General features: G+C 51.8%; 10 protein-coding genes across 10 annotated transcripts; 6 read left to right on the forward strand and 4 right to left on the reverse strand.

Moving 5' to 3' along the window:
* Positions 1-761: 761 nt before the first annotated feature.
* On the reverse strand, positions 762-1270 carry CONPUDRAFT_159691 (uncharacterized protein; the record flags this gene model as incomplete). The annotated part of the gene is made up of 2 exons (XM_007776787.1): positions 762-1070; positions 1187-1270. The coding sequence occupies 2 exons, from the start codon at positions 1268-1270 to the stop codon at positions 762-764; spliced, it is 393 nt and encodes a 130-aa protein (XP_007774977.1).
* A 534-nt stretch (positions 1271-1804) lies between these two features.
* Positions 1805-2153, forward strand: CONPUDRAFT_159692 (uncharacterized protein; the record flags this gene model as incomplete). Its single annotated transcript, XM_007776788.1, has 3 exons — positions 1805-1907; positions 1963-2021; positions 2097-2153. 3 exons carry the CDS (start codon positions 1805-1807, stop codon positions 2151-2153), a joined length of 219 nt encoding a protein of 72 aa, XP_007774978.1.
* A 475-nt stretch (positions 2154-2628) lies between these two features.
* CONPUDRAFT_77719 (uncharacterized protein) lies at positions 2629-5405 on the reverse strand (the record flags this gene model as incomplete). Its single annotated transcript, XM_007776789.1, has 2 exons — positions 2629-4710; positions 4764-5405. The coding sequence occupies 2 exons, from the start codon at positions 5403-5405 to the stop codon at positions 2629-2631; spliced, it is 2724 nt and encodes a 907-aa protein (XP_007774979.1).
* A 51-nt stretch (positions 5406-5456) lies between these two features.
* Positions 5457-6365, reverse strand: CONPUDRAFT_66762 (uncharacterized protein; the record flags this gene model as incomplete). The annotated part of the gene is made up of 1 exon (XM_007776610.1): positions 5457-6365. A coding segment is annotated over one exon (909 nt), but the record flags the coding sequence as incomplete, so codon positions are not given.
* Positions 6366-7445: 1080 nt separating this feature from the next.
* On the reverse strand, positions 7446-10827 carry CONPUDRAFT_93688 (uncharacterized protein; the record flags this gene model as incomplete). Its single annotated transcript, XM_007776790.1, has 5 exons — positions 7446-7807; positions 7879-9406; positions 9631-9921; positions 9976-10457; positions 10521-10827. The coding sequence occupies 5 exons, from the start codon at positions 10825-10827 to the stop codon at positions 7446-7448; spliced, it is 2970 nt and encodes a 989-aa protein (XP_007774980.1).
* Positions 10828-11034: 207 nt separating this feature from the next.
* Positions 11035-11657, forward strand: CONPUDRAFT_159695 (uncharacterized protein; the record flags this gene model as incomplete). Its single annotated transcript, XM_007776791.1, has 2 exons — positions 11035-11229; positions 11277-11657. 2 exons carry the CDS (start codon positions 11035-11037, stop codon positions 11655-11657), a joined length of 576 nt encoding a protein of 191 aa, XP_007774981.1.
* Positions 11658-13447: 1790 nt separating this feature from the next.
* Positions 13448-14009, forward strand: CONPUDRAFT_66547 (uncharacterized protein; the record flags this gene model as incomplete). The annotated part of the gene is made up of 2 exons (XM_007776595.1): positions 13448-13576; positions 13638-14009. Coding segments are annotated over 2 exons (501 nt in total), but the record flags the coding sequence as incomplete, so codon positions are not given.
* Positions 14010-15006: 997 nt separating this feature from the next.
* On the forward strand, positions 15007-18647 carry CONPUDRAFT_93684 (uncharacterized protein; the record flags this gene model as incomplete). Its single annotated transcript, XM_007776792.1, has 12 exons — positions 15007-15211; positions 15510-15880; positions 15943-16167; positions 16224-16403; positions 16455-16651; positions 16702-16912; positions 16974-17134; positions 17184-17280; positions 17333-17512; positions 17564-17761; positions 17820-18137; positions 18201-18647. The coding sequence occupies 12 exons, from the start codon at positions 15007-15009 to the stop codon at positions 18645-18647; spliced, it is 2790 nt and encodes a 929-aa protein (XP_007774982.1).
* Positions 18648-18932: 285 nt separating this feature from the next.
* Positions 18933-19598, forward strand: CONPUDRAFT_169821 (uncharacterized protein; the record flags this gene model as incomplete). Its single annotated transcript, XM_007776793.1, has 4 exons — positions 18933-19249; positions 19308-19367; positions 19425-19487; positions 19542-19598. Exons 1-4 carry the CDS (start codon positions 18965-18967, stop codon positions 19596-19598), a joined length of 465 nt encoding a protein of 154 aa, XP_007774983.1. The 5' UTR covers positions 18933-18964.
* Positions 19599-20069: 471 nt separating this feature from the next.
* Positions 20070-24510, forward strand: CONPUDRAFT_159699 (uncharacterized protein; the record flags this gene model as incomplete). The annotated part of the gene is made up of 14 exons (XM_007776794.1): positions 20070-20207; positions 20255-20635; positions 20690-20959; positions 21019-21153; positions 21216-21803; positions 22541-22597; positions 22672-22729; positions 22781-22971; positions 23029-23256; positions 23313-23666; positions 23738-23890; positions 23940-24125; positions 24191-24366; positions 24444-24510. The coding sequence occupies 14 exons, from the start codon at positions 20070-20072 to the stop codon at positions 24508-24510; spliced, it is 2982 nt and encodes a 993-aa protein (XP_007774984.1).
* Positions 24511-26031: the final 1521 nt, after the last annotated feature.

Genomic DNA, 26031 nt, shown 5'->3' on the forward strand with positions numbered 1-26031 from the left:
CCAATAAAAGAGGGAAGTCAGGGAAACATGTCTACAATTTGCGTAAATTCTCAGTGTGTGGGAAATGAGCAAAAAAACGCGACAATGAACTAAAATCCCAAGAAGTTCTGCGAAGTTTCAATTTGGTTTTGGTTGAGTAAATTTCGGGTGAGTGGAGCAACATGGATTTCAGACAAGCAGTGCCGGTTAAAGCATTGATCTTAGTCAGAGAAAGCAGCTAGTATAGTAACTTACTACCTTACAGTATAGTAGACTATCAGACATTGAAGTACAAGTATGTATCTTTGAATGAACTAACATAGTATGTTGTACTTTCATCCAACGCGTTTTCCAATGTCCCAGTGAGAAGGGACAGCACGACCCCATTTTGTGGGCGTCTACGTACCGCTCGAGGGCACGAGGCTGCTTGAGGTTGCAGGCACGGCTTCGCTCATGGCGCGTGATTCCTGTGCGACGGCCGGGCAGCCTGGGCCCTACTTCTTCGAGTTTGTGACGGGCCGGGTCGAAACGAGAGTGAGACGAGGCGAGATGAGAAGTGGATAACGAGTAAACGAATGTACAAGGCCTGAGCGCTTGAGCACTGGCGTTAACGCTACAAGAGATACTACGAAAGAGACGACGCGCGTCTGTAAGGCCGCGCTTACGTAATCTGAGCGCGAGTCGAAATCACTAAGTACGAAACTGAGTAGTACACTACGTGAGGGTGTACGATACGAGTATATAGAAGAGTCCACGTATAAATTTAAATAAGAGTCCGTTAGCTACGTAGTAGTCCGTGCAGTAAGTATAGAGACCATAACCCTCACAAGTTTGGATGTGGCGAGCAAGGCCCACGTCTTTGGTGTTATAGAGACGGGCGCTGGCACTGGCACACCGGGAGTGGGTGTAGCAGCAGGAGGTGGGGGTGCAGCCTGAGTGGCCGGGAGAGGCACGTTCGGCGTGCAGTAGACGATGGCGCGTGATGGCGGGAGCGTGTCGATTGTCGTGCAGATGCCGGCGGGTACAAGCAGGATGGTCGCCGTGGCGAACACGACGGCGGCGGCGGTCGTGGATGGGCAGAGTATGCAGGGCTACGCAAGCTGTGTTTGGCTTGTCAGTTGCTTGAGTAAACGAACCCCTAATCCCAAACTAAATATGTGTGTCATATTTGCTAGTCACGGACTAGCTACGCGTAGCCATCACATACATTGGAACCGACGGGAATCGGAACCGAACTGCGCAACGGCGACTTGGACTCTTGGTTCAACCTTGCCACGACGTTCTTCCTCATTCTTCTCTGCACCCATCTCAACTGCTCACTCACCTCCTGCCCTTCCCCCCAAGTCGTTTATCTATGCCTAAACAACAAGCAAGGATGTCAAGTCGAAGCCTACAAAGGTGATGCGTGAGTTAATACTTTGCTTACCATGCTCTAATTTTGCTCACAGGTAGCAAACTTGGCAGCTGCTCGCAAGTCCAAAACATCGTCGCTGCAGGACAAACGTGAGTACGTTGGTGGTGAAAACGTGCCCCTGCTCTCTGGCTTACCCAAGTGAGAACGACCTGCTCCACCTCACAACATCTGCTCCTGCTCACCACCAGCAGCCTCAGCAGCGGGACAGCGACTTCAACAAATCCTTCTGACACGTCCGCACGACCTCTCCCGCGTCGCCGGTAACACCGACGGAGAGACCAGAGTTGTTCTCGAGCTACAACAACGGCGGAAGCGGGCTGCGGAAGCTATCGCAATCTCACGCCACCCGCGCGCCCGCGCCCGAGAGAGAACAGCGCGGCAAGTGACACGTCGCAATGCATGTCTGTCGCCATGTTCCGCAAGGTGCAGGCACACCGCTCGCACGCGACTTCTCTGGCATTTGGCGTGGCACCGGCGCCGGGGATGCAGCAGCTTCCCTCGCCTGTGGCGAGGAGTGAGTCGCCGTTGTTTGGGGCGGGGACGTGGGGTAGTGCTGGTGCTGGTGCAAGTGGTGGTGGACATGGTAGCTGATTTAGATGACGACAAGCCCGTCAAGTCGACCACAAAGGTGAGTCCTGTATCAACTATTATGACTATTCTGATAAAGTCTAACCTTTGAGTCTCGATGGATCCCTTACTTCAGAATAAACTGAGGCAGTACCGCCATGCCATGAACAATATTTACGATGCCTGTGTGTAATTTTCATTGTCTCATCTATCATACTTGTCACTCATCGTGAGTACGTACTGCAGTGGCTCATTGACCAAAACTGGTCGGCAATACAAGAGGTAAAGGAGATTCTCTTGCAAGTCTGCTCAGGCTGGGATTAGATGGCGGATGAGTAGCTCTCGTGTTGATACGTTCTCGCATTACACCTGCCATATCTTCGACATACATTCATTAATGCCCTACCTTACTTTACACTGATCTTAGTAGTATCGCCATTAATACTATCCGATTAATTCAAACTGGTCAGAGGCCAATGTGGGGAAACCTGGGCTATGAGAACGATAAAAGTTATCAAAATTCCAAGAGATTTCAGCAAAGTTATCACAACGACCAAGGGGGGGCTGCAGTGTTTTGTAAAGTTTTCTGCTTGCCCAAGTTATGAAAAATTTACCAAAATTAGGCGGATTTTGGACAACTATAGGAAATATGAGACACTTATGGGGAATTACCACGCATAGGTTTTTCCTGATGACTGGATGGTCTGTAAACTTGGGGTATGCTTGATCGAGACCAACCCATGCGCTCTCGTTTTCACAGATGATATTGTGACAATTTCTGATGTTGCTCTCCTCCACTGAAGATGATACACAGTAAAATCGCCCGCGTATCGGCCCCACCAGTCAACCGAATCCCGAGTCACAGATATGATTTTTAGCGTTCTCCCGTTCAGAAACGATATCTTTTCATCCGGAGTTGGGATTAATGCTACGTGCTTGACGTTGCCTTGTTCCAGAGATATAAAGGCAATTGTAAGGTCGGTATGCTCGATCGAGTCTTCAGGAAAACCATAAACCACTGCCACTACGGTCTCATCCTCCGAAAAATGAATGCTGGACACAAGGGTAAGATAATCTTTGCCGTCGAGAGTTATATCCATATATGTGCTTCCCAGGTGCTCGCCTGTCCGGGAGTTCCATAGTCCGAAAGCAAAACCTGCGTCGTTCGGAACGGCTAACGCAAAGTACGTAGATCTGGGTGAAAAGCAGGGAAATTCTGGACTATAGCCATTTTCCATTCCAGTGGCTTCAAGAAGGTCCATTAGCAGGATTTCGCACTGGTATGTGATAGAAATGGTGTCATAGATATGGTAGCGAGTGGACCAGTCGCCGTTAGCATCCTCCTCACTGTCCTCTAGCTCGAAGGCAATCATGTCACCCTGATCGGAGCGTTCAACGGAAGACCAGTCATCTGGCCACCAACTTCTAGACGTATCTTCGTTCTCCGCAACGTGAACAGGCCGCGGATGCCCTTGAGCGCTCGCTTGCACCATATCAACGATTGCGAGCAAGTCGTGCCCTTGTTCGATTACGTGAAAGCACCCCTCGGAAAGACGCCGCCAAAGGCTCCTATCTGGTGCTGTGTGATGTGAACTTGAATCTGAACGGTCTGACCAGGGATGCATGAAAACATTATCGCCAATTCGTGTCCCTATTGTTTTGTTGTCATCGTCGACAACGCACTCTGGTATGTGATCCGTAAACGCCGCTCGCTCTTCGCTTGCAGTTGGTTTGCACCCTCTGACGGCGCCGCAGCATGAGTGTAAGTCTGGTGCACTGCGCTCGGGTATGCTGTGAAAGCTGTAGGGGCTCGAGGTTTCCCACCTCCATGCGTGTAGGATATAGTCCCCGTAAGGACTGAAGAGGTGATCGGCGACGCGGCCGTTACAGCGGAAATGCCAAAGCAGCTGACCGTTTGTGGTATCCAAAATGAAAATCCCGTCCTCGCGCTGGGTATCCACCATCAGCCAATCACCTTTGAGCGAGAATTCCAACCTCGGGTCGATGAGAATTTGAGATTGATGTATCCAGTGAGAAAGTTGCTGGCGGGTCTCTGCATCATATATATTGACGGTGACCTTCAAACCCTCGCAAGGCCATTTGTCATTATACGTGTCTCTAACGTTGGTACCCAGAATGGCAATCTTGCGTCCATCGTAAGAACAGGCGAGGCTAAAAGGATAAGCGTCTAGCGGCAGATCGAAAGATGTTATTGACTTGTCAGAGAGCTGCCACAATAGACACCTAAGCGGTTTGGATGGGGCAGTCATGATTATCCGTGAACCAGTGTGGCATATACAACTGCCACTGTAGTAAGAGAATTTGATGCTACCAAGCTCTTCCTTGGGTAACGATGTGATGATTGTTCCTGTAGCTGTGTCGAGTAGTACTATCACCTGACTGCACTCAATCACAGCCTGAGAACCATTTGGAGACACAGCGACGGAGTGGACGTGCCGGAAGGCCCCACCGTTGTGTTCACCAAACTTGTCATCAATTTGCACGATGCGTATCACTTTATTCCATTGCGGATCCAATCCGTCCTCAAAGACGAAGACCGTTGCTTCTGCAAGTACATGCCCATATACACGCCGTATCTGCGACTCGGCGGGAGAGCAAACGAGCACTGATTCGTAGACATGGAGAGCGGATGCACTGATGGGATCGAAGAAGTCGAGAGTCAAGCGCCAGCTATCATGGAGCAGAGTCAGAATGTCGCCATTGCGGGGAACGAGCGATTCAGCCCAGCCCTGAATCGCTGAATTAGAAAGTGACATCCTTCAAAGCTCGATTCCACTCTTACCGTGACATGTTTGCGAGCAGCCCTGAGTATCTTGGCGCCAGCCGCAAGTTCGCCAAGCAGAGCATAGACTTCGATCGCAAAGAGAACCTTCGTTTCTACAAACATTAGAAGACGTCCTGAGATTTCGTCATCCGGCGTAGTCTGACGAAGGTGGTATAGCCAGTGTCGGCAAGCATATCTCAGAGCCAGAGGAATATTCTTGTCCCGTCTCTGAGCGAAGTCGGAGATTTCGGTATGGAACAGCGAGGGATTTGCAAGTCCGCAGATGTCTCGCTTCAGGAGACCCGCCATGACGCTAAAACAACGGTCAGTCAATAATCTGTGCACTTCGGGACCGGTGAGCCCGGTGCGCTCCATCTGTATCTGCAAAAAATCGCTAAACGAAGTGTGAAAGGGCCGAACTGGATCGAGTGAATTGGAAGCCGGAATCGACATCATGGCTGAAAAAGGCAAAAGAGGCGTGTAAACATCCTCTCCGAAAAAACGGCGCAGCTCGATGGGACAGAGGGGCTCGGCAAGTTGAATGATACGGAAGAGCACTTCCAGTCCAGTAGTACGAATGGAAGACTCAATCCCATCGATAATCGACAAATAAAGACGGTTGATATCTCCTCCCACAAGGTGCTTGCTCCCGCGCAGCATGCTGCAGACCAGGGAGAGACGTTCCTGCGGTTGAGCTTTGACCCGTTCAATTAGTCTGATTATGGTCACTGCAAAGATGAAGCGACCGTTGGCTCGCTCTGATAACAAAGAGACATCGCTGGGTGAGGGACAGTGGGGATAGTCTGGATCCATGAGTTCATCCTCGTACAAATTTTCGTCGTAGATCCGTTCCAGTTCATGCTGGAGGTAGTGCTTGACATCCGCACTAGAGTCCTTGTCTTGAACCTGTACAAACGCCGTTATGTCTGAGAGATAACGACTGCGCATGACCACTCTGATCTCAGGATATGCCCTGCTGAAGATGATAATGCTACAAATAGGAAGGGAGGCGTTCCGAAGAAGAGCGGAGAGGGTCGCTATGAAGTCCCTAAAGTGCTGTGTATTCGAGTCTCTGGTGGTACCCTCATCGAGTGCGTCGAAGATGAGAGCCATCCCCTTGGTCTTTCCCCAAGTCAGCGCGAGCTGTTTGAGAGGCTCAATGACGAGCTTCTCTAGCTGATCTTGACGCGACTTCTCGGGAGTAAGGAGACCCGGATCGTCGGCAATTGCTTTCGTGATGATTTCCCGGGCGCGGTGATGGTGTAGGCCAAGCTGATAGGCGAGGGTAAGGGGTACAAGGTCAAAGGTACTGCGTTTCGTATGCTTCCTGGAAAAGAAAAAGCTTCCTGCGAGTTTCTTCTGCTGACGGAGCTCATCTGCAAACGTATGCGCTACGGTGGACTTGCCTGAGCCCGACTCTCCCGAGACCCACACCATCTTTTTATTCTCCGGACCCGACTCTTCGACTATGTTCCTGAGCGATTGGAGGAGCTCGACGCGGGTGCCCTCAAAGCACTTGGAGTGGGGCTCGCGCTCTCTCGAGTCGTAAACGGCGCCTATAGCGCATACCTGGGTCAACTTCTCCCAGTAGTTCTGGTTGATCTGTGTTGCTGAGCCCATCGTCAGCGAGATAACGGGCAAAAATCGATGGATTTACTTGTCTGGCTGGTGCTCATGGTGGTTCGAGTCTGAGATCTGAGCGCGCACAGGAGATATGTACCTGCTGTGGGAACGCCTCACGGCGAATGGCCTATGCCGAACACTCAAGCGCTCGGGAGTCAGCATGTACCTACTAGACGCCGAGTTATTCTTGTCTTTGGGGTAGGGTCTGATGGTTTAGGTGGACACACGCATCAGGCCAAGGGTCCAGGGCGGAGATTAAGCTCGCTACCTTTATAGCACTCAGTATGGAACTTCATGAGTTAGCTGGCGAAACGACCACAGCAAGGCATTGGAGATTAGCGCCGGAGAGATCGGTGAGCGCTAAATGTGACACCGCTCCTTCCATTCACAGCCATGGCCACAGCCCTGTTACCCTCTGATAAAGAACACGCTGGCATGCGGACAAGCGTGTGTCAAGATAACAGGTCCTGGCACGCAGATCGGGAGATGTCTCTCTGGAACAATGACCTAGGGGCTTCTTCCCGAGCGTATACAGCGAGCCCCCCAAACGCTGCGCTGCACGCTGCCTTTGAGGGAGCAACTTGCCCCACACGGGAGCCCACCATCGAAGCTCTTGTGTGGGAAGCACCACACCACAAGTAGGGATCTATGGCAATGAATGATGGTACCATTGCACGAATAACCGTTGGAATTGCTACGCCTAAGCTGCATGAAGAGTACACGTACTAGTTAACATGGTTGAGTTCATGATCAGAAGAGCTCCCTCCACTAAAACTCGTACTAGACGCTCACCATAATCAGCGCGAACCGCTTGTTTTGTCAGAGAACATGGTGGCTCAGGCATGTCGAGGGTTCGAGGACTGTTGGGGTGACCCGTAGGCTGCACTAATGCGGTAACCGAGGCTATGAAGTCTCGTGTGACACCGCCAACCACATCAGGAAAAACCACATTTTCAAATTGGCGCCAAGTTGGCCCAATGGCATCTCGCTCATACCAATACAGCCAATACACTAAACCATTCATTAATTTGTACCAATGGCAGCCAAGTGACTCCAATCGAGACATGTAGAGTAATATCAAAAAAGTGACATGTAAGCGTGGCGATCAGTGAAGGGGTTTACGAAGAACGAGGGACATAGATCTAAGACGTTGCTGCTGCTCCAATCACGAGGAGCGACCGGACCAAACTTGGGGAATAGGTGCACACTACGTGCTATGCTGCTAACCGGAATTATGCTGACTAAATGCTCACCATTCCGAACTTCAGGCCGAACAGGATAGAGACCATGATGACGGTCAGGGGTCTCACCAAAGGCGGTGTACCATGAGACATAAGCTAGGTGTTTTGGAACACCTGCATTGGTGGCCGGTGAAAACATGCGTGAGCGGGCTGTGTCGTTGATGGAAAAGATGACATGAACGCGAGCAACGCAATATCCTTTCCCCATGGTGGCAGAGTGTGTTAGTTTAAGTAGCACATTAACATGTAGCAGTAGTAATGAGGCTTACCTGCAACACCAGTTGCCCGTTCTGTGCCACTGTCCCTCTCTCGAGTGATTAGTGCCGTGTCAAAACGACACGGTATATCGGTGTGGCGAGCGTCTTGACGTTGAGGCCGAGCATGGATCGCATCAGCCGTGACAGGCGATGGATTGCCATCAGAGTCGATGTCGATAAAACGAATCTTGTGGAAAACATTGACCGAGCTAGTGTTGAGCACCAGACTGGCGGCCTTGTTCTCGAGGGCGGTGCGAGTGATTGACGAGCCGGCATTGTTCATGAGGACAATGTAGCGGGCTAGGGCGGCATGGAAATGCTGAGCACCATATGCGCTTGCAAGAGTCGTGAAGAAAACACGGCGCGCTGACGGATGTTTCGCGATCTTGAACTGTCGGACATATTGAAGGGATGGGAGACGTGGTCGGAGTGAATGCACTGTGGTGGTACCCCCGGATAAGCGCCAGCGGATGAATCGGTCATGGTACATGATCTTCTCGCGACGCTCGAGCCAGCGGGTCATCTGGGCATACTCATCCTTGTGGTTAGTAGCACGGTACGCATCCTTGGCGAGGTCTATATGGAGACGTTCGGTATATTCGGTGCTGTAGTTATCTGTTGTGCCAAATAGTCGAATCATGCGTAGGTAATGAAGGAAGGAGTGGAGCTTTGGGAGGTTGAATGTGTCACGGATGCCCAAGTCGACAAAGATATCCTTGTTCTGGTGGAAATCGTCCAGGGCATTGCGTAAAAGGTCGAGCGTTTCTTCGGAGTGTGAGGGGTATTGGGCGAGATATAGAAAGTCCAGGAGACCTCTCACAGCTCTGAGCAGGCGGACAGGTGACAGGTTATCCGGAAGTCGGAGTCCAATAATGAGCCCCAGGAGGATACGACAGATCTGAGCGTGCTCGGCACCACTAACGCGCTGGAGACAGGAAAGACCTTTGAGAAACAGACGGATGTTGTGATTGGGGGGAAGACGCCGACACCGAGCATTGATTTCTGCTTCACCGAAGGCAGACTTCAACCAGGAAATCAAGTGCTTGACCATCCCCTGGTAAAGCTGATGCAAGACGTCAGGAGTGACGGACTGGAAAATGTCGCAGTATGGCAGATCCCTCCAAAAGGGGTGATATATGGGCTTGATCTTGGCGTCACGACAGGCTTGTGCGTACTCCCGAGGATCGCCGTCAAAGAGGGACAAGGCATCGAGAACTTCCTTGAGATCCCGATATGGGGCGTTGGGATCAGCGTCACCAAGGTCGTTGGAAGAGACCTCGCACTTGGGGCATTCACCATACTTTGTTGCAGTGACAAGCACCTGCTCGGGATAGTCGCCAACATAGCAGGCCAGCAGGGGATGACAACGCCGGCGCACACCGTCACCACTGGCCATGACAAGACCCTCTAAGCCGGCCTTCACTAGCGGCTTGGTGATCAGTTCCATAGCGGCGTGAAACAGGTTTGCAACGCAGCGGCGCCGAGCAGCATCATTGGTGACATGATCCAGACGTGCTGTCGGCAAGTACCCGAGGAGAATCTGGGCATCACATGATGGACGTCATCTAATCTCCTTTGGCAGGTTTCCGATGGTCATGTAGAGGGGGTAGGCGCACTTGTTGCGGAAGACGGTGACTTGGGTTTTGTCGGATGATAGGATGATGGGGATAATTGTAGCTCCAGGCTTTTCTTCCTCAAGCTGCTTCTGCAGACACACCAGAGCGGCTGTGAGTAATGCGAAGGACACATATGGCAGGTACTCACCTGCGTCTCCCACCACCACTTGCCAGTATGCATGTCGTGATACAGCCGCGAAGTCTTATCAGCATCAGTGTAGTGCCGTTCAGGCTGGAACACTAGATACTGGGCAAGATCTGGATCGCCGTAGAGAGCGCGGACACACTCAATGATGTCACGGTAGTAGACGTCGTATGCTTCACCAGCAATGACTATCTCATCTTGCTTGAACCGAGGGCGACGGTGAGGTATTTGAGTGTCGATTATCTTGTTAAGCTCCTGGCTATTCTGGTAGGACAGCCCAAGGCGGTCACAAACCTATCGTGATGCTTGAGTTGGTATGGACACTGTGAGGGAAAGGGCAGGACATACCCCTGGAACCTTCAGGAGATCCGTGAATGCAGTCGATCCCGGCCCACGAAGTTTGGCCCAACGAGCTGTTTCATAGTCTGTTTGCGAAGCAAATGGCGCCCAGACATTATCAGCCTGCCCGTTACAGCCCTTGATCGAGGTGGTGTATGCATCGTACGCATGCCCTTGAGTATCTATAGGCTGCGCTGCAGAAGGCGTAGGGAATGGTGTGATATATGGCTCCTGTCGCAGAGGGCGCTGTGCATGCTCGCGAGCTGCCGGCGCTGTGTTTGCCTGGGAAGGGCTAGGGGCACGGTCTGAGTCATGCTCGTCAGAGAATTCGCCCACTAAAGACAGATCACCGGCGGCAGAAACAGGGGGTTCCCAGCCGTGTTCTTGTTCTACTTCATCGGCCAGTTCTTCGTCAACATCAACATCAGCGTCTACATCAACATTTGGGCCGCCATCATCTCCGTCATCCTCCTCCGGCTCGTAAACACATTCTACAATGCCATAGGAGTCAGCAACTTAAGCACAGTTGCACCGACAAACCATCACACACGCACCACTGGCCTCATTCATATGAATGTCAACACTATCTGGCCCGCCGCTACACGATGCTACCTCCGCTGTGGGACCATCTATTCCCACCGTGATGTTGGGTGTGACATTATGGTCTGAGCCTGAAAGACCATGAGGAGCATCGACCGGTGCAGACGAGAGGTCATCCAACTCCAGCATTTGAGGGATATAGCTGTCGAGGCGGTCGCGAACCTTGACGCATTCAGGGTTGGAAGTTTGGGCCAAGTGGTTGAGGTATCCACGTGCGAACGTTCGAAAGCAACCTGGGCATTTCTGTGACTTCGAAGACATGGACTTGGAGTGGGGATGGCACTGGCACTGGCACTTCAAGTCCAAAAGGGTGAAAAGGGCTGAGAGGGAAGGTAAACTCCAAATGAGCACGCGTGCAACGCGTCTCGAAAGTCTACATGTTTCACATGTTAGTGGAGTACATTCACATGTAATGGACAGGAATATACCACCCATGTGTTGACCACATTGTGGACGCCCACTCACACCATGGACTCGCCGAGATATGTCAAGATGCCCAACGTCACCAAGTGGGGGGAGCGGCCAGTAGGTGTGGATCCTCGTGACTGGCCAAGCGATGACCCAGACGAGGAGACCTGGTTGGAGTATGACAAGCGTACGGGCCATGTCAGCGGGTCGCATTCTGAATCCGAGGAACCGATAGAGATATACATGAAAAAACATGTACGTATTCATACTTGCCAGCTGCCCCAACTCACGCTATCATGCAGCAGAGTAGATTTGATGACGAGAAAGCCCGTCGACGAAGGCTGGGGCTCCCTCTGGAGCGTTTTGGCCAGCCGTGGGATGGCCGCCCGGTAACACAAGCAGAGGCCCGCTTCACACATACAGAGTACCAAGCACAACTTGACGCAGCTGCGGACATCACAGAGACAGAGTACTCTGATGACAGTGATACTTCCGAGTCGGGCGTCAACTTATCCTCCCATAACGAGGGTGATGGCACGAAGGAGACTGATACGGGCAATGAAGCTGATGATGAGAAGGAGGAGGACAACAGCGAGAGCGAGTCTGCAAGTCAAGGATCAATGAGTCAGTTGCCTACGCAAGTGAGAGGATTCATTTCAATTCTCGAGAACCACATCTTGTAGCAGTACAAAACCATAGGACTAGCAATGTACTGAACAGTCGCACGGGAAACATTGAGTATACCGGCCATGATCGCCAACGGATAAGACAACGAGGTGGCGAGGGCGAGACAGCAGGTGAGGCGGCGAGATGGTGCTGAAGAAACATACGGATGACAATGAGTCGGACCCACTGGGTCCAAGGTGCAAATAGAAGCAAACAACATCTACGACGTACGAATGAGCGTTGACGGGCACGCCTGGGGTGTGAGCGCGTTCAGCGGAGTGACAAGCGAACGGAGGTGCCAAGAGGGTACGCCAGCAGTGGGGGTGCGCAGAGCGCGCAGAACGGTGCGTGAAGGGCGCGGAAGAATGAGTGAACAAGGGAGGAATGATTGAGGAATGACGCGGAACGTTAACAGCGGTGAGGTCAGCCCAAATTGTAAGACTTACTTGGATGGCCCAGTACTCTACTCTCCATAAAGTTCTCTCAGTACAACGGGACCGCGATGCATCGACATCCGTGGGCACTGGGCAACTTGAATTGACTGAGGGCGAGGTGGAAACGCGAGAGTGTCAGGTGGGTACGCACGACGGCGAAGTGGGTAGGCGAGAGCACGCTCAGGCTGAGGGCGAGCCGAACAAGGTGGACGCGAGAGGACGGGCAGAGGGCGTGGAAGACGTGCAGAGGGTGCTCCGAGCCAGGGTGCGAGGAGCCCCGAGGTGCACGTAAGCCTGAGTCTGGCCTGGTTTTCGCCGTCGTTGTTTGGCTACGAGCACGACCGGTGCGTTCAAGGTGGGACGGGTTGGTCCTTGGCTGCGGCGGGGTGTGCTGCTCCTATGCGTGTCCGCGTTGGAGTGTGGAGGGCTGCCTGAGAGTTCAAGTTGGGGCTGAGCGGACTCAGCGCTCAGCAGAGTGGCTGTGCAAGGACAAACCACCGTCATCGTCGTTCGGCTAATTTCCGCATCACTGATGCGGAAATTAGCCGAACGACGGCGAGGATTGTTGAACGTTGACCTCCAAGACCGTGGGAAACGAGACTTAGTGCTCGTGCGTTCCAACACCGTGACTCGCCATCGCTGTTCATTAGACGACGTCCAATGCCTCCCAATGCCACGACTGCAGCTGGGTTGAATGCTGCTCTATGCGCCAAGGTCACCTCGCTCCAAACCGAGCTCACGCACATCCGTCAACAGTACAACGTCCTCCTCGATGCCAAGGAGGAAACAGAAGAGAAAGCTAAACAGGCAGTCGAAAAGCAGCAGGAGGCCTTTAATGGATACAAGGATTTCACGAAATGGCTCGTCAACACCCTCAATGAAGGCAAGCACGAAGAGGTGCGGAGGGTGATGCGTAGGTTGGAGAAGCTGGCGAACAAGGAGGATAAAGGCAAAGTCACGGTGCAGATTGAGGAGAAGGAGCCCAAGGTTCTGGGTGGTGCGTCTCTCCTACCTCGTCTATCTCTCTTTGATAGCTATCACTTACTGTGCCTTTGATAGACTCGTCAGCTGTCAATGTCTCACGTCGACTGGGCATTTCCCCTGCACCTACCTCGAGCAATCACGTACTAATCTCTGGTACCTCAGTTTTCGTACACCATCTGTCTCTCCATTCACTGACCAGTCCACGTTAGCACATAACACTGCGACACCTATGAAATCCGAGCCACAGTCTCAGCCTCCGCGCGCCACGGTGCACCATCACTCTCCGACACGCCGTGGTTTCCTCCGCCCATCTCGGTGCGCCCCTACTCCAACATTCCTCATGCGTCCCTAAGAATGACTCACACGCCCTTAGGACTCAGAAAGCATTGACCATCAACTCAGCATTCATGATCAACCCCGACGCCAATGATGGCTGCGCCTACGCATACGACAGTGTTGTGCGGAACCGTGAAGAGCGCCGACACATGGATGCGGGTGACTGCGAGTGCTGTCGTGCAGTGCGTCTCTTCTCACATGCTCCGTCAGACTAAACTTAACCAATAATCTGTTTGTGTATAGTACTATGAAAATGTCGGCCCGATGCCGCGCAGGTTGCAGCAGCCACTCTGGCGCTCACCCTCGACAACCCCTCGCAAGGAACAGAGACAGCAGGAACAGCACGGACTCGGAGCAGCGTCCTCGTCGCACCGGAAACATCGCAACTCCTTCCGCAACCCCTCAGAGGACGACGAAGCCGAGAACAAGCGGGACGAAATAGAGGCACACAAAAAGGCGATCTCAAAACACCGGTACCACTGGCCGCGCGCCAAGACACCACCAGGCTACTGGGATATTGGATTTCCGAGCACGCCGGAGGTGGACGCGATTAATGCTCGCGCGAGCGCGATGCACAGGGACAAGAGGCGTGCCGTTGAGAGGGAGGCTTCGTAAGTTTATCTTTTCGTTTCTGCGTGGTGTGGTGAGAGCTGATGGGGTCAACTTGAATATAGCCGAGGAAATGGGCGGTATGTGAGGAGGAAACATTGATAGGTGTCCGTCCGTCAGAAGCAGAATATTCAACTCTCTCATTTTCGCAATACATTATCTTCCTGTGCCATTGACCATGCTATCACCGTTTTCTGCTCGCCTGACCGACGTGAAGACAAGCACCAACCAGTGGCCCCTATCTGTCACCATGTCCAGCCCGCCATCCACTGCCGCGCGAAACCATGGTGGCACCAACAATCATATGTCTGCATCTCCCCTCTTTGTTGACTTGCCCGCTGCCACCCCGTTTTCAACCACCGCCTTCCTTCCCAACCACCACCATCTCCCCCTTCTCTCCCCTCTGTAAACCCTTTGTGAGCGCGTCTTTTGGTCCCTCATTGTTTTGCTCTCATCTGCTCTTGCAGTGCTTTCCTATGCCTCCTAAGGCCTTGACGGCTGCTGAGCGATCTGCTCAAGCCCGTCAGAATCGAGTCGCCGCACAGGCCAACGCTGGCGTGGCCAATCAACAATCTGACAATCCCCCTCTAGGCGAAAGGGAAAGTAAGAGCCGTGCAAACAAAGAGGCCAGTAAGTCCTACCGATGTCGGAAATTTACTAAATCCGTTACAATGACGCTCGGCTGTGATAGCATTCTCACGCCTATTGCGATGCACTAGAATAGACGTCGATAATTACATTGAGGCTTGGCGTATCAAAATAGCATTGCAACGACTCGCGTTCAGCGGAGATAAGATTAGATCGATCCCAATCGCTGATCAGAGCATTGCCACGGTCATTGTTGTGCCTTGCAATGCGGGCTCTGCGTGTCCTCGCCATCAAACACAGCGTCCACGCCCTTTTCAACCCGTCCGACGCCCTCCGGGTACGAAACTTCTCCCAGGTCGTCTCGCTATCTATTCAGCTTACCTCTATCCTTTTCAGAGCCTCCATCACAGACGTAATGGGTCCAATTCGCAATTCCAGGGGCAACGCGAAGGGGACGAATGACGAGCGAGAGCTGAAGTATACGGCTGACGGACGCGTTATCTGTGAGTACTGCGCGGACGACTTTCACCCCCAGGGGTTTTCCCGCCATGAGAAGGCGTGCACCATCCGCAAGCTCAGGATAATGCACGACACCCAGGTCTCTATCTCGATCCAACAAGGTGCGTGGCATCACCTCTATCATCACTTTGTCTCGCTGACTGCTCTATTCACCATAAAGAAAATCGTACCCGCACCGAGCCAGTCGCCTCCTCATCCATCCCGATTCTGAGTACAAGCTTTATACCTCGAGGTAAGTCTTTTTCTACATGTTATATGCCGGGTGTTGCCTAAATGCTCGTGCTTTCTTGACTTCGTAGACGATCTTTGGGAATCTGACCACGATGTCACTGGCTTCATGAGCGACGTTCAGCCCGACTCGCCGGAGCACCACAGCGGTAATGTAGCTGTTATACCTAGAGTCTGATAGTGCTGATGTGTTGTCCAAAGGGCAACCTACTCCATCAGAACGTGAAACCGACGATATTCGGGTCGAATACCACCCCCACAGTCGCTTGCCCACTGAAACAACACCACTCTCCCAGTTTACACGCCGCCATTTCGTTCCCCCGCCTCCGCCTCCCACCGTGAGCGAGCCATGGCGTCCCTTCGAGTCGAGACTCGACTTTGAAGTCGCCGAGCTCGCCCTTGAAGCGTCGCTGAGCAAGGATCAAACGAGTCGTTTGATCAAGCTCATGCAACGCGTCGGCAGTGGTCGCGAGACCTTCAACATCAAAAGCGAGAAGGAACTCCGCAAGATTTGGAACGCTGTTGGACATCGCATCACCCCTGTTCGTTTACTATTACTGTTGTTCTGTAGTAAGCACCTGCACTCATGAATAAACATGTTCAGTGGCAAAAGGAGGAGGTTTCTGTCCAATACCAGGATGAGCCCGAACCACGAACATTCGACATGTGGCATCGCTCGCTGTGGGGCTGGGCCTGTGATCTCTTGAAGGATCCTCGCATCGGGCCGCATTTCAACTTCGACGCGCAGCGGCTCTCCAAATGGAACGGAGAAAAGTTTGTTCGCTTCATTGACGAACCATGGACGGCCGACGCGTTTTGGAATCTACAGGTAAGTGTTCATTTCGTCATTAAAGCTCTACTTACATCTCATTAACTTATATATAGGATCAAATTCCTGACGACGGGAAACCGCTGATGTACATTCTGTACGCGGATAAGGCAAAATTGTCGTCGTTCGGACGAGCCAAGGGATATCCGGTCGTCGCCCGAATAGCAAACCTCCCGACATCGATCCGCAATGGGGAAGGATTTGGTGGTGGTCGAGTCGTCGGATGGTTACCAATAGTAAGTGCTCACATGTTGCGTAAATACGATCAGACTCTGATATAACAAAAGGTCAAAGAAGATAAACGACAACGCAACAAACCGCCTTGGGCCGCCTTCAAGAATGTTGTGTGGCACAAGTCCTTCGAGAAGATCCTCGAAGACATTGCCGCACACTCCAAGACCGGGTGTTGGATTCGATGCTGGGACGATGTTCATCGTAAGTTTTATCCCCGTGTCCTCATACTTTCCGCAGACTACGAAGAACAGTGAGTCTCTATCAATATCTCACGAAACCGTACTTAGTTGTATTACTTAGATCTGTTATGGCTCTTACTCGCGGCGTCAAGGCCAAGTACCCGTGCCCCATCTGCCTTATACCGCGGGAGGAACTCTCTAACGTCGCAAACCGACCTGTATACCCACTTCGAACGCGAGACGGCGTGATCGCCACGTTAGAAAAGGCCCGGAACCAGTCTCGAATGGAAGGGGAGGAGACTTTGATGGCCGAGGGGCTGCGCGATATCGATGTATGTTTATGTGGCTCGTATGCTTACCATACCTTTGCACTAACAATCTGCATCTCTCTAGAACGCATTCAACGCCGTCGAGAGTGCCGACGTACATCGTGCCCTCAGCTTCGACCCTTTACACGCGAACCATGAAGGGATGTTTGGCGCTCATCTCTGGGGAGAGTTGCAGGAGGCTCTCAGCAATATTGGGCGAGAGGCAGTTGCTCAAGTCGACGACAAGTACGCTCACATTCTTCCTGATTCTCTTTTCTAATGCGGTTATTCTCAGTTTCGATTCTATTCCTCGATGGCGCGGCCTTAACCATTTCGATAATGTTGTTGACATCTCCTTCAACGACGGCGTGAAACATCGAGATATTTCAAAGGTACAGTAGATCCCTGCATCCGGATATTTATGAACGTCTCTAACATTTTCAGCTTTTGACGTTTACATGTCAAAGCGTCATTCTCAAAGAAAACCATTCCACCGCGTACCTTCTTCTTCGCTGCATACGAGCATATGTCGAGTTCGACATGTGGCTGACCCTCGACGTCCACACAGAGGAGACGCTTCAATGTGGGAGAGAAGCCCTTTTGATCTTATCAAAGCTTCTAGACGTGGGTTTCGCTCTCATTCACAGATAAATTTGTCGCTAACACTCTCAAAAGGCGTATATTAAGAAAACCAAGAGGACATCAGACAAAAACTGGAACTTCATCAAAAACCATACCCGCGACCACTCATTCGACGACATTTTAGCCAAAGGCGTCACACGAAACTTCGATACAAAACCGAATGAGAAGATGCACGGGCCGCTCAAAGACTGGTATCAGTTCAATACAAATTTCAAGAACTTCGCCCAGCAGGTACATGGATCTTCTGAATGGTGCTAGAATCGCTCTGAGCTAACTTCTATCTATGTAGATTCTCCGCATGGAGCACGACCAACTGGTCTGCTCATGGATTCGCGAACAGATCGAGAGCTTCGACGATTATCAGCTCCTGTTCACGAATCCCGAGGAGGTTGAAGAGAACGGCTCAGTGGCGCGGTGCGAAACCTTCGACGGCATTTACATCGGGTCGTCCCAGGCCCAATCGACGTTTGCTGTAGTCGAAGGCCATCACGCTGATGATAACAATTTCCAGCGCTTCCGTATCAAGGTCGGCTACTATATCAACTCGACCGTACCCGCAGAAAGGCTCCCTGGAGGTAAACGTATACAGCTGAAGCCGGACGACGAGGTGCGTCACAGAAGAATGCATAAATGTGTCTGACATTGCTAATGGACTATAACTTACATCCAGATCGTTGAGTATCGTTTCGTCAAAGTCGACTATGTATCTATGGTCGACTGGTGCATGCACACCGATTACTTACGATGTAGTCCAATGTTCTTCGGCCGCCCTCGATACGATTGCGTGATCATACAGCACGGGAACAAGCAGATCTTTGGACGCCTCGTATTTCTCTTCAAGGTTACGATAGGCGATCTCGCCTACCCTCTTGCCCTCATTCACCCATACGATGCTCCAACCGGCCATCGATTGGCAAAGGACATACATCTTAACTTCTGGCGGGTTCGAGCACGCCCTCATGCCGACACTCAAGTTTTCTCTACTGAATCTATCGTACGAGGCGCCGCGCTTGCTCGAGACCCAACATCTCCTGGCGACTATCTTGTTATCGACACAATAGACGCGGACATGTTCCTTCGCATGGATGACATGCATAAGAAGGCGGGACACTACTAGCCTGCATTGATTGCGGTATTACTGGTGCGCTCATTCTCTACTTTTTTCTCTCTTGGAGTTTCTGACGCGACTCCCACTCCTTGTCACTGGTGGAAACATCACTAGGTCGATTACTCCCGTTTCACATCCCACCACTCTGCCATTGTCGTATCATCGCACACGCCGAGGTCCTTGATTCTGAGGACAACAACGAGCAGTGCACCACGAAGCACCAACACACGAGTACGGGCTCTGTACCCGAGCCGCCATCGTCTGCTGTTTCTTATTCTTCATATAACTATTCTTATTCTTCGGCATCGCACTCGTGTTCCTCGTCGATGGACTTCCCCTTCTTTTCCTCGTACAACATCTTCCGCGGCTCTGGCAACACGTTCTGGCACCCGCCCATGCTCTCGACAGCGGACCGTTCCCCGCCATTCGCCTACTCCCCCATGCTTCCTGAGGACAAGTCGCTGATGGGCTTCCTCCACCTGCACATGCTCCCCACTAATGAGGCGAACCTGTACTCAAGCTTCCTCCACCCACCACGTACTCGCATGCTTCTCCTCGGACTACACCATCAACGCGTCTGCGGATATTGTGTCTTCAGGCACATCACAAAGGTAGATTATTCGTGCATTGCGTTTGCCTACTCATCGCCACCGGCTTTTGTTTATGCAGTGTCCTCTCATTACGGCGGTAAGATCTACCACTCCTGCCGGCCAGCCCCGTGTCCCGTTCGTGAGTTTTTGATCCTGCTGGTGATCTACGATCGCCTTTGCTGATTGGTTTTCTCAGCTGCGTGCTGCATCTGTTATTACGGCTCTAGCATCGGTCAGGCCTCACCGTGTGCATGGAAAGGTGCGTTTACAATCCATAGATGGAAATTGACGTTGCTTATCGCCTGCTTTCCAGAAGGAACAACAAACCTTCACTGCAGCGGTACACAATCGACTGTGCCGAAGTCTCTGAGGTGAGCTTCCAGAGTTCATTCCCGCTGATCCTCGTTTTTTTTCCCTGTGCGGCTCTAACTACGAAGGCAGGCCACGCATACGTGTGGTCCGCACGAGGCGATCCAGCACATCTTCACATCTACACGTGTCCGGGTTTTGTTCCCCTCCAGCCAATTGACTGTGAGACCTGCGGTAACATTCTCTCCTCATGTTTTTCATTGCACTTTCTGACCAGGAATTTCTATACAGCACACAGGTTTTCTTTCGGGCCGTTCACGCCTCAAGGGTCTGACATAGCCATCGTCAAACAAACTGATGGCTTTGCCATCGCTTAACAACTAGGAGCTGCTGCACAGTATGGCCAGGGTCAGACAAGCTGAAGGAGCATAAAAGACATCTCGGTGAGTGCTTTCGTTCCCCATCTTCCTCTGACCTGGTCAATCTCACTTGATACATTCCTCTATATTTCAATCATTCGTCTCTCCTCTCTATGCCACCTATCAGCGGTCGTTCAGCCTCTGCTCTCGCTGATCTCGGCGACGACGAGACTCAGGAAGCAGGCGAGATCCCTACCTCAGGCATTCTGTCTAGTGCGAGCCGTTGTAACGATGGACAGCAAGACGCTGAGGTACGTACATTCATGATTCCTCGTAACTCATGCTGATAGCTCTACAGGCACTCAAGAAAATGCAGCTTGAGGTGGATTCCATGCGAGACGGCTTTCGCGCCTTGCAGGAGCAGCAGGCCAGCACACTGCTCAAGACGTATCGACAAAGCCGAGTCGCCCCGCAGCCAGAAGCGCCTGCCGAGCCCGTGCTGAATCCCCTCGCAGACGTGCCGACTCGGGCAAAGTTCTTCGCTGCCTTCGTCCAGCCGTTCTTTCCTGGCCGCGACACCTTCATGCTTCCTGACCCTCCTGCGGGTTCTCCTGAACCTGACGACCCCGATCGTTTCCTCTCTCCCGAGGACAACATATTTGCTAATGTTTACGAGATCATCTATGTCCTGCCCGAGGTGTCTCGACGCTCTCGTCAGACCAACGAGCTCATCACGATGGTAAGTTTTCCGGTATTATTGTATGTATACTTCAATCTCACTCGTTTTATTCAGTTCGAGAACTCGATGGACAAGGTCAGGTCCACCGAGATTCACAAGGTTCGCGGGAGGGCGGTAACCGTGCTTGGCATCCCGGGAGCTCAAGAGACCTGGTTCAGCACGAAGTTCAAGGGCCGCGAGGACGTTCCACAGCTTCGAGACATGCTGGGTGTTCCGCGTGATGCCAAGAAACCCTTCAAGTATAAGCTCTGGGCGCCCATCTTGTTCACAGATGGTGTTGTGCGCATGTCAACTCCGTTCTCGAACTGGGAGCCGCTTGCCAAGGTACGGTCTGCGCTCGTCGAATGTATCCGCTTGCTGACTTGTTGTGGTGTTCTTGGCAGGTCCTCAAGGTCATTCTGTGGGGTCCTACGTCGCTTGATCACAGCGGCCCACCCATTGGTGGTCCCCATCGGAACGCCAGGTTATGGAATGCGACTCATTCGACCCCTGGCGCGTTCGCTTTTGCCGCTATAATTGTAAGTCATGCATTTCATATCCGGTCGCAACATAGCCTATATGCTAATGCTATTTACATTAGGTGATCTACTTGTGCTCTCCCGACAATGAGTTCTCCAAAGACGGTGTCGGCGCGATCTCCGGCATCTCTTACAAGGGCTTCTTTGACGCGTTGAAGCGGATTTTGGTAACTTACTGGGAAGGAACCCATCTGAAGCTGATCCGCAAGAAAGTAGATCATTATATCTTCGGCACTGGATCCGACACCAGCGATCCAGCCCCGCCATTGAACGAAGACCTCACGGACGACATCAACGCGGCATTGGCTGCCATGAACATGCCATCTGAGTCAGCTGAGGTTAAGGCCGAGCAGACGGATGAAATTGTGGAGCTAGGCACGATCACAGAGTCAAATGACGTCTCAGCTGACGTTGGCGCTAATGTCAACGGGGAGATTCAGGTTGATATTAACAAGGAGGGGCCCTCCGTTGTGGTAGCCCCCAGTGTTAGTGCTCCCGCTGGGCGTAAAACTGGCCGAGGACGGGGTCAGACTAAGAGACAGTCCTCTCGTAGCACTACCGCTGCCGTTGCCGTTTCTCCTGCTGCTGCTCCTGTTGCTTCAGCATCTGTTCCCGCGACTGTCATTGTCTCTGATCACCCTGCTCCTGTTGTTCGTGGTGGCCGTGTTACACGCCAAAAAGCGGTCCCGCAGCTATAATTACCCTCGCATTACCTACAACTATAGAATTACATTGTTCGTATACAAGTAACAAAGTGCCTCCAACTGCGTTTCAATGAATAGAGTGGAGACTTCGGTCTGCTTAGCTTGACTATTTGGTATACTGCATACTCTAAGGTCCCTATATAAGTAACAAAGTTAAGTATAGTGTAAGTGCTGTCGTGGCGTAGCGGAAAGTATGCTCCAGGTAAGTAACTCAATTGTAACCCCCATTAACTGATGTCGCGTGTTCGAATCCAGATCACAGCAGTATTACAACGGTTAACAACAATACAGCATTCAGTAAGCGTGCGTTGCATTAGACAGTACAGGGCATAACTACCCTGCATTCCCTTTTTCTAACCGATCGGCTTATCATTGCAATGATCGTTGCAATGCTATCACGGTGCTATCTTATCTACTGTTCTACGATAAGAAAAGTGTATTCAGATATCATCACAATGCCGTCGCAACTCCGGCAAGACCGGGTCTGGAGCGCGTTGCTATGATAATTGTAATCGACATTGTAACGACTGTAACCGACAATTCCAACGGCGACTTTGCCATTGTGATGGGATTGTAAGCGAGGTTCTCTATTGGGGCATTGCAATACATTGTGATGCTATTTTCGAGTTTCCGACAGACACTACCTCTGCATGCGCTACCCTCACCGTGATACTCATTCCTAGGCTGGAGACGCCAACGACCTGGGCTTTATCCTGAGGCTGGATACGCAGCAAACCACCGTACGTCTCCACCCAAGAAGAAGCGCTCTGCTTCTTCTTCACCGGCCGACAACGTAGCCATTCCTGGGCCCAAGAAAGTGAAGAGGGGGTCTTCGGCAGTGGCTCGGACTAAGAAGAGCGATGCACGCAAAGGTCAGTCCTCAGCCCCAAGCACTCGAAGTATATTATTCACTTCAATGTCAGGTCGCCCGGCCCGCATCCCCGACACTGACGATTCCGATGCCGATGATACAAGTACCCCCAACATTCCCATTCCGAAGGCTCCGCAAGCCCAGGCTGATGACGAGGATGGTGACCCCGCCGCCGAAGAGGAGGAAGATGAAGAATATATCGAACCGGATGATGACCTGGAGGATGTTGATATAGGAAATGAGGTGAGTACTAGTATTGAGTACCTACATGTGCGCTACACTGATATTATATGCACGAAGGCACCACTCGTTGCCTCCTCAGGTAAACGGGCTAGTCAGTCTCAGTCACGCGCCAGCTCCAAAGTCAGTGCCCGGAGTGGTAGCACCACCGTCATTGCTATCCCTCCCCTTGATTCCGATGATGACCAAGAAGGCGACCACGAGGAGGTAGAGTCGCCGCAGCTGTGCAAGGTCAATAAGGGCAAGAAGTCGCTGTCCGCCAAGCGTGCAGCTCAGGTGGAGTACGAGGTATGTGTCCGCACTTGATTCCTTTCGACGTCTATCTGAGCGATGTGTCTGCCAAGCGCCCTCGTGTCAAGTCCGAGCCAGCTGACAGCACCTCTAACGATGGTGCTACTGCTGCTGCCCCAAAACCATCCTCCGAGGACGCTAACTGGCCTGTGTCTACCCATGTTGTACGGTCTGGTACCAACAAATGCAACCTACGCGGTCAACCCAGTCCTGTCATTACTAGCATCCTTGCTGCCTCGCTTGACATCGCCCACCAGTCGCTCTTGATCACTGACGCGTTCCCCGCAGACGCAAGACAGGTGATGTATGACGTTGTCACCACGGCTGCTACTCGACACCCTGGAGGTGCAGAGATCGTGACCCGGTTACAGGCGGACCTGTCGTACCGCAAAACGATGTCATCTGTTGTATGTCCTCATCCCATCCCCCTATCCGAGTCTGTGATGTGGGTGCTCGGCTGATGGTTATGAACATGCAGGCTTTGAACCGCCTGTCCATCTACCGAACGGATGTCAAAAAGGTGGCGGTTAAGCACACAGTGAAGGAGTATGGCATACGACCCAACGACAACAAACGTCTCGAGGAGCTCACTGTCACCAACGAGTTCATATTCCCTCTCAATAAAACCACTGTACGTCGTCCTTTACATGGCCTTTCCTTATACTAATGCATTTACCTAGCATAAACCCGACCCGGGGTTACCGTTCCAGCACCCAGCTGTCCTCAACACGTTACGCGGAGCGTTCTTCAAGGGCCCCAATTCTGCCGGCGTCAAGTTCCGTTCGCAGTTCACTAGCATCCTGGCCGGTCCGCAGGCATCTGAGCTTGAGCTGCCTTCGCCGATGCTGGCGCTGGCAGCCACTGCCGTACGTCGTCTATCAATCATGCTGTCGGACGTATTTATATCTCTATTGACGTGATGGCTCCGTAGGTTCGTTCCGCAATTCTTGATAATCACACCGACCCTTCAAAGCGGGATGCAAGCTTTGAGCAGACTGCCGACGTCCCCACTACCTACGCCAGTTTCACGAAGACGCTCGATAGACTGATGAACGAGAGCGATACCAAGTACCATAGGCTCATGCACAAGCTTCTGAAAGAAATGGGGTGCGTATATTTTATTTGTCGGCTCCGAGTCCCTCCTCTATTGCTGTAATACTTACCAGCCTCAGTTCTATTTACAGTGAGATTGTCGAGGCAAAGGCCTCATCGACTTTCAGTATGATTGATCTCGACGCTATGGATGAGTAGTTATGGTGTTTCTTTCATTCTATCCTTCTCGTAATGTACTATACATCTATTCTAGTACTAGTACTAGTAGTACATTGGCCAATGCATTCCTGTTCTCGTATTATCCGGTAATAAGTGTGAGCAATAGATTCCTCTCCTACCGAATTGAGTCCAATGTGGCCAATTCGGTCGTGTTATTTGGCCACCTTGCCAGTGGGGTTGATTGATGTCAATGGTGTTATTACGTCCAGCCCTGTTAATATGACTGACTCGACACCAACCTTACCAAGCTGGTGCCAATGCACGTTGGCGGTTTTCCCTGATGCACAGGTAGATGATCGAGATGCGTTCTGTAACCGGAAGTCAGGGAAGAGGAAATGCGCACTTTCTAATTGGGAAGCGCACAGGATCTTGCTGTATCGAACGGCTTACATGTACACAGGAAGGAGAGTGAGCTAAATGCGTGAATTTATGTCGGAAACGCGTTCGTGGCAACCGACAGTACAGAGTAGGGCGACGTGTCTAGATACGTATCTTAGCGATTGTGAAACGCCGGGATGAAGCAGCACTGCCAGCAGCGATTTCGAGTTCAATGTGCCGTCGTGTTCACGAACAAACAAGAAGGCTCACCACAACCAGCGAGCTACAGATCCTGAGAGACGATAGAGCCAAGAGTGTTTAGCAAGGCCGTTTCATTTGAGGGCCTTTCGAGACGAATCATACATTGAGTGAGCTCTACAGGCGACGTGGAGCCTGAACTGTGGCGATCACGAGATGCACAGGTGTTGCGGTTTTGCGGGTCAACTAGTCGGAATAAGGAAAGAGATAATAACTGAATGTTCGCTGAAATCTCACCTTCTTGCTCGGCCTCCACGTGCTTAGTTGGAGGGTACTCGAGAACCATATCCGTGAATGTTCGTCCCTCTGGGACAGGCTAAAAGGGAGCGATGATGGCACGTCGACCGAGACCATGAGGCGACTGTTGGACAAGTAGAAGGGTTAGGAAGATTCATCGAAAGAATCAGGTTGCTCGGCTTACGTGGAGAGCTGTGAAACAGAGATCAAGCGGGTGTCACTGTGCAACCCGTCAGCGGCGAGAATGGCGTGGACTGCACATGCAGCATTTCATGGAGCTGGACGCCATAGATCGTCGGTGCTAGTGTATTGGAGCTGATCATGTTCGACTACACTTATGGATGTGAGCGCTCCATAACGTCTGAGTGGTCGATTATGAGGTCAAGTAAGTGTACTCTATTTATGTAAGTCTCAAAGGAAAGACGCACCGACAACACTGTGCGCTGCTTCTTAAGCCAGGTGTACCCATTGTTTTATTCGCTCATGCACAAGTTCATGTGGATGCCGTTGGAGAGCGGTTACCTAGATCAGGAGTCAGGAAGCTGAGAGCTAGCCATATGTCGCGAAAGAAGGATATGGCTTGCAATTGGTATCGTGACGAGGGATAACTGAACTTGAAGCTATGTGATGTGGACTTATCCTAGCCATGACCACCGAAGATGGCTAACATGATGCGGTAGCACCGGA

The sequence above is a fragment of the Coniophora puteana genome (genome assembly GCF_000271625.1).
Source record: "Coniophora puteana RWD-64-598 SS2 unplaced genomic scaffold CONPUscaffold_18, whole genome shotgun sequence".
Classification (NCBI taxonomy): domain Eukaryota; kingdom Fungi; phylum Basidiomycota; class Agaricomycetes; order Boletales; family Coniophoraceae; genus Coniophora; species Coniophora puteana.